The sequence below is a fragment of the Gossypium hirsutum genome, chromosome A09, assembly GCF_007990345.1.
Source record: "Gossypium hirsutum isolate 1008001.06 chromosome A09, Gossypium_hirsutum_v2.1, whole genome shotgun sequence".
Taxonomy (NCBI): domain Eukaryota; kingdom Viridiplantae; phylum Streptophyta; class Magnoliopsida; order Malvales; family Malvaceae; genus Gossypium; species Gossypium hirsutum.
The window spans coordinates 1,408,787-1,420,689 of record NC_053432.1 but is presented as its reverse complement, the minus strand read 5'-3'; the positions used below and the strand labels follow the sequence as shown (position 1 = coordinate 1,420,689).

Sequence of the window (11,903 nt, the reverse complement as noted above, 5' to 3'; positions counted from 1 at the left end):
ATTCTCATGACAAAGTTTTGAAATAATAAGTGAATTTTGATATGGATATTAAAAAGGTTAAGATGTATATAAAAAAAATAGATAAATTAATAATAAGTGAATTTTAATCAGCAATTGGTATGTCTTGATTCTCTCTAAAATAAAAAATTCCTTTAAAATTTTAAATTAATAAAAATAAAATTATATTTTAGCATCCTAAAAATAATAAAAATTTGATTTAATCTTTTAAAAATTATAAAGATATATGCTACTCAAATTGTGAAAATATATTTTTATTATCGTAAAAATTATAATTTAATTTCGACCTCTCTAAAGATATTCTTGACTTCTTCCTTGGGTTTAATGTATGTGGACGATTTTATTTTATTTTTTTAGTAAAATAAATAAAATATAATTTAATTTTTAATATAAAGGTCTCTATGATACTTTTATTATATATTTGAAAAATAAAAAATAAAAAAAAAAGTAATGAAAAGGTGGGTGCTTGAAATTTGGTTATTTGTTCCCCCAAGCAAGATGGTTACTTTCAGCATATAATATATGAACGTCAAGTTAACCTGCAATTTGGAGACCCTATAAAAGTCCACATCATGGGGGCGCGTAACTTTTGGAAAACGGAACCCCTTAAGACGTAGCGACTTTGACTTTAAGCTTTTCAGTAAACTATATATTATTAAGTTTATAGTTTGGTTATTTAAATTTTAATTTTTTTTAAAATAGTCATTAAATTATTCAAAAATTATCATTAAAGTCATTAAATTATTTAAAAAATTTTATTCAAGTTATTGGGCTGTTATTTTGTTTTTTAAATGTTTTATTAGCAAGCTTCATGCGACGATTCAATGATCGGTATAATGGATCAATACTCATCAATAAGTAGAACATACCTTAAATTCAATTAGGAACAAAGTTAGAAATTTATCTTCAGAGGGGCAAAAAATTAAATTATAAAATTTTAAAGGGGTAAAAGTATAATTTTTCTTTGCATTTGCTTGTTGATTTAGAATTTTAAAGGGATTAAATTGAAATTCTTTTAATATTTGGGGGCCAAAATTTATTTTCAACATTAAACTAACTTATAATTTTAAAATTTTCAAGAGGCTAAATTGATAATTTGCCATTTGGGGGGTACCTACCCCATTGGTGTCATCCCTGGCTTCAATTCAATCTGATGGTTAGTATTGAATACCAAAGAAGCAAACTATTTAGATTTTGATTCGCAAATTTATGATGTTCAAAGCTGTTTCATACAAAAATATTGAAATGTATAAAAGAAGGGAAATAATAACTTTTGATTAGTGCAAGTGGTGCAAACAAAAAATGCTATATAATAGTTATTTTAACAACCAAATGGTTTAAATAAAAACTTTCGAATAATTCAATGACTGATTTTTAATTTCTTAAAATTGAGTGATCAAAATATAATTTTTTTAATAATTGAGTTACTTTAGATGAAAATCACCTTAAACATTAGAGCAACATGGTCAGAGTTGGACCATTTGTTTGAAAACATAGAAAGCAGACACAGGTGGTTGTTTCAACGGGACACTAACCTCTTCACTTAATTATGGCTCGAGTTAAATTTAGATATATTTAAAAATTTAGATTCAATTTTAAATTTCGTCTGACCCGAAAAATAAATCTAAAACTTTATCGAAGTTTAGTTTAGATAAAAAAAATGTTAAACTTGAGTCTAGTCCCTATTGAATTTTTTATATAAAAATAAATTTAAAAAGTATAATACATCAAATACACTAAAAATATTAAAATAAATATTTTTCAACAAATTGAAAATATATTAAAAAATATTTATACTTAAATAACATTAAGATAGGTGCAACTTAACAAGCAAATACCTCTAAAATAGTAGCAAAATTAACAATAAAATAAGAGTTATACAATATCCAAATAATAACAACAAAATAATAGCAATATAGTAGCAACATGGCAATAAAACAACAACAAAGCAGTAGTAATTAGTAAACAACAAAACAGCAAGGAGGAAAAAAGTTAGCCAATTTTGGGTTGAGCTCAAGTCAAAAATCTTACTCGATGCCCGACCCATTTAGAAAGCAGATTTTATTTTTTGTCTAAACTAATTTCTCGAATCTATATTTTTATTCAAATCCTCTTATTTTCCTAACGAACCTTTAAATCTGAACAAATAATTCAACCATGTTGAGGTGTACCCCAAACTCACCAAACCATGAACAAAAGAGGAAATCAAATATTGTTCCGAACACTCCGCAATTAAATGAATCTCTTAATTCTTATACTTTATCTATTTACTTGAAAACCTTAAAATGAATTCTAAATTAAAGAATAATTTTACGTTTTATTAATTATTACTAATTTTCAATTAAAGACAATAAAATTTTAATTAGTTATAAAAATATTTTAATTATTATTAAATTATATTATAAATTTGCTTTATGTTAAATAAATATGTATTTTGGGTGAATAATTGGTGCACTGGCATAATATTTTTTTTATTTCACAAGCAACTTTAAAATTTTGAAATATGTTTGTTTTTAATATTTCACTATACATTTATAGAACACTTGTCAACCCTCTAACTCTACTTATGAAGTTTAAAAACCCCACTAGTTGTGTACCAAATATTTTTTCAAAGAATACATCCTCAAAATAAATCATTACAAAGAAAATTTATAAAATTATACAATATTATAAGATATTTTTAAATATTATAAAATGTTATAAAAATATGAAAATATTATATAAATACTATAAATAAATTTAGAAATTATAGAATATTTCAAAAATATATAAAAACTATAAAAAAAAAGTTATTGAAAGTTGTACATAAAAATTTATAAAAAGTTAATAAAAGTATTAAAAAGTTATAAAAATAATAAAATATATATAAGAAAATTATAGAAATTTCTTGTGTTTTGAAGGTTTGGATTTGGTTTTAATGGAGAGCTTAAAGTGTGATAGTGATTAAACTTGTATGAGATGCAGATGAAGGATATGAGAGATAATAAGTTTGTAATGGTTTGGGTAGGTGATGTGAGGGAAGTTTATAAAGATGGATTGAGGTATAATGTAGGATAACATGTGAGGAAAAACAAAAATGAGTAATAATTTTCTATTAAAAAGTATTAAATATTATAAAATAGGAAATATAAAAAATTATAGAAGTTATTATAAATGATTAGGTATTATAAATATTATAAAAATTATTATTCCTTTTATAAAATTTAATATTTTTATTTTTTTTAATAATTTTATTATTTTGTTACTTTTTAAAACTTTTTTTTATATATTCCAGCCTTTATAAAATAATTAAAAAATTAATTAAATTTTCCATGCTAGTAATTTTACTTATCAAATGCCACATCAGCACACACATCATCATTTTTTCATGTCAATTGTTACATCAATCGTCACGTCTCTACTTAACGGCCCATAAGAGGTTTTGACGGAAAACAATATTACAAACGCTTAACTGATTGCACTTTTCAACTAAGGATCCAATTAACTTTTTTAATTATTTTGCAAGGTTTTTTTAGTACTTAAGCTTAAATATTAGTTTGTCTTTGGATTTTTTACCGGTTGTGCATTGTATTAATTAGATTTTACATTATAATTGATTGAACATGTATTTGTACTCATATTTTAAACCCATGAAGAATGTGTAATTGTATTATCTTTGTATTAATAGAAAAAAGAACTTTGATTCAATCCCTAATATCCTTGACTTTGATTCAATCCCTAATATCCTTACATTATCCTCAAGTACGACTTTCTGTATCATTAAAAACGACTGGTTCAATCTTTAATATTCTTACACTATCCTCAATTATCAAAAGGGAAAAATGTGTATACCTTTTTTTATTAATGTATAACAAGATTTAATATAGCGTAACTCTAAATAGATATTGAAAAAAAAACCCTAAATAAATAAAAAATGAAAATAAGATCAAAACTCTTGATCAGTAATTAATATAGCAATAGAAATACATAATTTACAATAATGTTTGACAATCACTAGATACCAAAGGAGTTCAAGCATAGAAAGATTTTAGGCCAATTCCCTGTTGACTATCATCCAACCATGTATTCACACAACGATTTTCCAACCGATGAAAACTTAGGAGCCTGTAGTCGTCCAAAGTACTATTATAATAGCTGACGAAATAAATTTACCAGTTCCAATATGGGAAGCAAAACCCATCCTCATCTCACTAATTCTGGGCCATCCATGGTGCTGACAAGGTTATTTGAAGTCGATGTCTGTCTCTGTCTAGGTCTTCCCCGTCCTGAAAACCACCGAAACCAGCAGGGTCAAAGAAATATTTATTATCAATAGAAGTATCATGGAGGCCCCTGTACTAGGAGTCAAATTGTATTTTGTCATATTAATTTAAAAAAATAGGTAAATTAGTCATTATATGCTAATCAAAGAGCAAACTAGTCCTTTCGGTTCAAAATTTCATCAATTTCTTCTGTTAAAAACTGATGTGGTTGACAGAATAATTTGACAGTTTCACTAGTGTGCTACATGTACCTCATTCTGACGTATAGGGATCTATTTTTAATAGTAGAAGGATCAGTTTGCTCTTTAATCTAACATACAGGAATTAATTTGCCCTTTTTTTAGTAAATGGGACAAAATGCAATCTGACTTTTAGTATAAGAGCCTCCATAGTACTTTTACCATTTTTATCTTACAATGCATACATGTTGAAGTTTAGTCTCTCATAGGGGTGTAATTGAGCAGAATCGAGCCCATATACTGCCAAGCTTGAGCTCGACTCGAAATTCGGAGCTCAATACTCAAATCGAGCTCAGTCAAACATCTATTTCAGCTCAAGCTCAGCTTAAGATATAATCGAGCTACTCGAGCTCAAGTTTGACTCAATAATTAAACTTTGGGTTAATAATATATATTAAGGACAATAACGTAATTTAATAATATAAAAATATAAAAATTCTGAAAATGCTCACGAGCCGTTCGAGTCAAGTATTACTAAGCTCGAATTCGGCTCGTTCGATAGCTTGAGCTAGAACTCAGCTCGATAATTACTGAATTGAACTCGAACTTTTTCGAGTCGAACTCAAGTAGCTTGCGAATACCAGTGTTTCAGTTACACCCCTAGACTCTGTCATCAAATCTGGAAGTATTAAACTTGACAATAAAACAACAAAAACTAATAAATTCCTCATATTTAGAGCTGATCATGGGCTGGGCGGCCCGGCTCGACCCGAAGGCCCGCCCGAAAAATGGGAGGGTTTGGATAAAAATATAGGCCCGAAAAATGGGCTTGGGCAAAAAAATAAGGCCCGTTTAGAAAACGGGCCGGGCCTCGGGTAAGGGTTTTTGACCCGGGCCCGACCCGGACCGGCCCGAATTATATATTAATATATATATTTATTTTATTTTTAATTATTTTAAATTTTTAATATAACCATTTTTTATTATATTATTAATTTGTGTATTGTTTTAAGAATTGTTTTAGTATTATTTTTATTTGTTTTAATATTTGTTTTTATGTTTTTAAATATATTTGATTTATTATATTTTTAAACTTTTTTTATTTAATGAAATAAAAAAAATTAATATGGGCCGGGCCGGGCCGGGCTTGGGCTTAGTAATTTTATGTCGGGTCGGGCTTGGGCAAAATTTTAGGCCCATATTTCGGGCCGGGCCGGGCCGGGCTCGGGCCTAGTAGATGGGCCTAAAAATTTATATAGGCCCGGCCCGGCCCATGATCACCTCTACTCATATTCAATGCCTAACAGTGTTTGCTACATTGTCCTAGGTGAAAATGGTACAACCCTTCATCCTCCTAAAATACAAAATTCTACTCTGCAAGTGGTTAATGGAGTGGGACGAGATTGAGAATCTAACCAGAATCCTTCTTTTTCTTCAATGAAGTCTGCTTAGATTTCTTATGACCTTTCTCTATTTTGGTACAAACATCTTTGTATTTTTCAAGAACCCTTTCTTTCTCTTCAAGTAAACCTAACATCTCATATGCATCTGCTACCCTTTGAACTATTGATTTGTCTGTAGGCTTGCGACCAAAAGCTTCCAAGCCTTTGAAAAGCTTTATGATAACAATTAAAAATAGACCAACACAAAATATTGGAAAAACTAGTTAGTTATGAGAAAATAAGAATAAGCTGAACTTTTAATTAAGTAAAGCTCGAGAGAAAAAAAATAAAACGAAAACCTGTCAAAGATCTGAAAACCACCTGTACAATATTAAGCACTAACTTTTTAATATGCATATAGTTGATAGCTAGGGAACAAAAACATACCTTCACAAGATTCTCCAGCATGTTGTTTCGATAGTATACTGATATCATGAGGCCGCATAACTGCCAAGGCACTGAATGTAGATCAGCACTAACTTTCTTCACCCAAAATTGATGAGCTTCATCTGCTCTATTATCCATATCTAAAGCTCGTAATAGTTGTCCATATGTTCCCATTGTGTTTCCCTGCCCCTTGCTTAGCATCCATTTAACAACCTAAGAGGGAACAATAGTTGTTGAACTTGAATTCATATCCAAAGAGTTCACTTGACATGACTCATTATATTTGATGCAGGAGGTATTATAATATGCAATTTGCAAAATTTAATTTACCTTGTCTTTTACAAGTATAATAATTATTTATGTATTTATTCTTTAAAAAAGCAGCAAGTAGAGAAAAAGAAGTACTTGTAATGTGGGGAAGGCAGCAAGTCAAGCTTGGTATAGAGGTTGTTACCCTCTTTAAGAGGTTTGAGGTCCAAGATTGAATCCTCCCTCCCCCTTGTGTAAAAAGTGAGGAAGGCAAATACTGAATGAAGAGCCCTAATCAAACTATTCTGATAAAAGTGAAACTGTAAAGTTAAACATGTGGTACAGTTGGTAGAAACATCTATTCCTGTTAAAATGAAAAACAATTCTCAATAATAAACATCTATTATCGTTTGTAGTTCTTGCCCTAACCTACACCAAGAAACAAAAGAGCCAAATGCCAAGAAAAATATGCTCTTCTTACTACTAATTCACTTATTGATTCCAGAGCCCCAAGTAACCTGGATGGTATCTTCTTTCTTAACTTGAAATATAATTGTTAAGCATCTAAGCAAAAACCAATTGGAAATAGGCAAAAAGACCCCAACTTAAATATAAGACCATAGGAAACCCAATACTTAATAGATGAACAGTACTTGAGACTCCCCCTCCCCCCACATCTAGCTAACAAAGAAGACACATGAACAACCTCACAGGGTTGGTAAACCTCACATGGGGTTGGACAAGAAGAACAGAACGTGCCTAAGCTCCAATACCAATGCTAAGCATCCACCTAAAACCATTTCACAATAGATAGACTCGACTTGAGGTCGACCAGTTGAAGTGGGATTACACCTCTTAACGAATAAAATAAAATCACAACTAACCAGTTCAAGTGACTTTGTAGCGTCCGATACAAGGAAAAATAAATCATCCAGTGAGAGAGAGGGAAAGCTGATTAAAATTAAAAAAACAAATTGGAAAGAGTAATTGCTGATACCTGAACAACTCTATGCCACTGATGCTCCTTCTCAAGAGCAAGGATTACATTTTTAAGAGGTCCAATAGGAAAATTCTGCTCCCAAGCAACCCACGCATCAAGAGCACTGTAGACAGCTTCTTTACTGTCTTTAAGATCAAGAAGCTGCATAGATGGAGTTATTTTAGTAATTTAACAACCCAGTTTAGCATGCAAAATTAAAGCCAAGGAAAAAAAAGGAAAAGAAAAAAAAGATGACATGCTGTTATACTTACTGTGGTGACAAGAAACTTAATTTTGTCCTTTCTTGAGACATTCTGCCCAATTTGGAGCTTCTGTTGACCTCCAACATTTGGCTTGGGATAGAGATTCGCGACTTGGTTATTACATAGATCCTTAAATAATTCCCACATCGGTTAAGGCAGTCAAATAAAATGAACTAAACAACTCAAAAAGTTGAATAACTTATCCAAAATAAAGCAGCATGTAGAAAACAGATTAACAAATTAATAAGATACGATATCTGTGTAAACCTCTATTATATTTGATAAATCATGCTTGTCCAAAAGATAAATAAACCCTTTTTGTACAAGAAAGAAATATGAAAAACTTCAAAATAATTGCTTAACCCTTCTTCCAATCATAGAACACCGTATTCAAACATGTTTCAAACTTTAAGGATCTGTCATGTTCCCTTCATTCTATTTTTGCAAGTCAAAAAAGTTCCTATGCTATTTATTCTTATAACAGTTGATATACATGAGAAATGAAGGAAAATAAATAGAGATAAGAGGATGGCTTGAAAGATTAAATGGAAATTACAGAAAAATGATATTTGATGACAAATTGAAAATTAATATTTGTGATAGATACCTATGCTGCTTTGTTTCTTCATAATCCCTAAAGAGTCTGTATTCAACATATACCTAGACACTGTATGTAAGTATGACCTTGCAAATTTATAACAGGAACGAAAAAAAACTTGCAAAACATTTTTGAGTATACCCATTCCAAACACATAATCGTATTCAACACTTCCCAGGAGTTTGAGTGACATAGCTAGTTAATCATTTTAAGTACCACTTAATATAATATTCCAAATTAAAACTTTAGGAATATTTAGTAGTTTAAATAAATTTATTTCATTCAACCAACAATATTTTACTTTTAGACCACATTATCCCAATGTCTTACTAATGGACCTTCTGTGCCATCTTCTATTGCGTAAAATCTCATTAGTTCTAAAATCACTACAAAATAATATATTACAACTTCAAAAACCTAATAAAAGCAGATTCATGCTTCTTCTCTTTTTAAGCAAATGCAGAATCAAGCTTTAGTTATTCGATATTTATCTTTTTTCAATTTATCAAATAAAATTAACTAAAAGTTGTTGTTTATTTATTTATAAAATTTGATTAAGAATGATGAACCTCCAATTGAAACTCATCCTGACTAGGAGTGCAGGGAAGCCAAGTCTTGCTCATACATGTATGTAATTGAGCTGTTGACTTAATAACAAATCTCTCTGTCACAAAGTATATGAGCTTGATTTTATCTTTAATGATATGAGGCTAATTGAATAGCTCACTATCTTCTAGAATCAATATCAAATTTGAAGAATAAAACCCTATCAAACTTAGCCCTATTTTAAGCTTTTGCGAGTGAAGTTCAAACATTTAACTCTGTTGATCAACTTGGTTAGAGTATACCACTAACAGTAAAATGACAAATGCTTCAACTTTTTGAAAAGTTAGAGCAACTCAATGACAACATATCAACAAAAGAACTTACCTTCACAACGTGGTCACAGTGTGCTTCTCTTCCTTGTCCTTTTGGAATAACCTATATAAACATAGTTAAAGAAATGAGCAAATCAGACGGCCTAGTTATTAACTGTCCAGTATCCCCCCCCCCCGCTTTTATTTTTCTAATATATGCATAAATACATAAACATATTTATAAATTTTATACATAGATTACATGAAACCAGAAAAGGGTAACTCAAACAGAGACCGGTTCTTTACTTGGACTAAGAGAAAAACAGAGAAGTTCAGAAGCTGAGAATCTGAATAAGGAGAAGACATTAACCAGCCATCAAAGAATAGCAGAGTCTTCAAAGTTAGAAATATTAGCAGAGAAGGAAACCAAAGTTCTAACTTACAAAAAAAAAAGTTGAATTACATTGAAAACTCATTTCGTAATTTAATCAAACAGGTGATGGGGGTGACAGATTTCGGCACCAGTTACGAAAGAAAACTTGAAAACAAAAATATCACCTCATATGTAGCAAAGGAGCAACCTCTCATCAACGTTGATGTTGCAGGAAGAAAAATCCTTTGCGTGGAGTGTCCAGAAATCTATAAATAATAATGAAACAAGTATGTAGCTTTTAATTATATAAAAAGGAAAATAAAAGCGCATGATCTACATGGAAAAGGAGAAAAGAAAGAGTACTTTTTGCAATGCAAATCGCAGCATCAGAACGGATTGGATTCGATATGGCAATGGAAGAGCTAAAAGCGTGGTGGTGGCGCTGGTCTTTCAAGACGAGAGCGAGAAACAGGTGGAACTCGTAAATATGTTTATACGTACCTAGTTACTGGCTAATTTCTTGTCATTCAAAATAATAATAATGGTATAACCGAAGACAAAATAGGGACTGAACCTGCTCGGACTGAATTAGGTCGAGACGGGTTTACCGTTTACCAAAGGGTGGGATTTATTTGGGTCGTCATTACAATTTGTATTTCGGTTTGAGTTGTCTTTGGGCTGAAACTATTTTTTATTTATTTGTATTTGGTAAAAGTGTTACGAGTTTAAGAATGATATTAATTTATTCTAATTTTTTATATTTTTTAATTTAAAATACAAATAAAAATTTATTCAGATTTATCTATATTTGTAAATTATTAACACAAATTCATTTAGGTTCGTTTATATTTTTCTTAAAATAAAAATTATATTTATATTATTTTTATTTTTTATTTATTACCATTTTATATATAGTTATCTTAATATTTTTTTAATGTTTATATTATAGTAATATTATAGATTTAATTTTATATGCTATTATTTATATAATATATAAAAATAACATAATATAAAATATTATAAACTTAACAAAAGTAAGTGGGACGGAGCCGAGCTTGGGCCTTGAATGTTCAAACTCAAGCTCGACTCATATTTTAAAGAGTGATTTTTTTGCCCAAGCCTATTTTTTAAACTTAATATTTTTGCTCAAATCCTCTCAAAATTTTGGTGGACTTTCGAGCTTAAGTGGACAACTCAACCATGAATAGACTTAGCATTTGAAAATTGGATAGTTGAATCAATCTCCCGATCCTTTCACAAGTCAATATCCAAAAAATAATTCTAGATGGGTAAAGGATTCATCCTCTTTGGTTTTTAATGGCTAGTTTTTTCTTAAGGGAGTGATTCCCTCTTCAAAACAATAAATTTCCTAATCCATTAACAAGTCAGTATCCATAGATAATTTTAGAGGGGCCAAGGATCAATCCTCTTTGATTTCTAATAGCTAGTTTTTCTTAAGGGTCATTTTCAAAGTGATCGATCATTTATATCGAAATGCTATAATAATTTGTGTATTTAATGTTTCAACGACTATAATCACTCTCTAGCTACATCAAATGGCTAGAATTCAACTAGAGGAGATAAATAAGGTCCCCAAACATTCAAATCAAACCAAGATATAAGTTCAAAAGATCAAAAAGTAAATATTTAAAGATTTCATCCTTTATTCTTTCTATATATAAATTTAATTTGTAGACACTTGTTAAAGTTCTTATTCATTGTTCAAGTGTTTATTTGTATTTACGAATACATAATCTTGTAAACCAATATCTTTGAAATGCCATTCATTGTGAGGTTATATGTTTTCCTTCAAAAGATAAAAATATTTGTAAATATTTAACTTTATTCGAAATCTGTAAATGTTATACATTATTATGAAAATTAAGGTAAAGTAACTAAATAATTGAGATAAAAATCACTATAAATTCTTAAATATAATTTTTTTTTTCAGTCTTCGTAACTTTTTATTTAAAATATTAAATACCGATTTGTAATTTCAGAAATGGGAAATTCTCGATCTTGTTTCAAAGAAACTCATTACGTGAAAAATCTTCCGTGCGCACACACAAATATCTAACTTTTACCGAAATTTTAACATTTTCTGTTAGAAGTATTGGTATAGCGCTCATACAAATATTTAATTTTTTTTTAGAAATTAGGTATAAATTAGAGATATTAGTAAAAGGTTAAATTTTTTGGCACAGCAGAACTGTCCGAAAATTTGAGCTGCTCTTTGCACATGTAACTGTATTTCCTACTAATGGAAATAGATAGTTCAAAGTATGGTCATATGAAG

General features: G+C 29.5%; 1 protein-coding gene across 2 annotated transcripts; it reads right to left on the bottom strand.

The window, feature by feature from the left end:
- Window positions 1-3,938: 3,938 nt before the first annotated feature.
- Window positions 3,939-10,315, bottom strand: LOC107888489 (pentatricopeptide repeat-containing protein At4g18975, chloroplastic). 2 transcript variants are annotated; one of them, XM_041077587.1, is made up of 8 exons: window positions 9,971-10,315; window positions 9,793-9,873; window positions 9,308-9,358; window positions 7,789-7,908; window positions 7,535-7,678; window positions 6,289-6,501; window positions 5,876-6,074; window positions 3,939-4,283 (listed from the first exon to the last, which is right to left on the bottom strand). In XM_041077587.1, exons 1-8 carry the CDS (start codon window positions 9,992-9,994, stop codon window positions 4,201-4,203), a joined length of 915 nt encoding a protein of 304 aa, XP_040933521.1. In that variant the 5' UTR covers window positions 9,995-10,315; the 3' UTR covers window positions 3,939-4,200. The 2 variants fall into 2 exon arrangements, with proteins under 2 accessions (XP_040933521.1, XP_016668107.1); XM_016812618.2 differs by lacking the exon at window positions 5,876-6,074 and having other exon boundaries at window positions 9,971-10,271.
- Window positions 10,316-11,903: the final 1,588 nt, after the last annotated feature.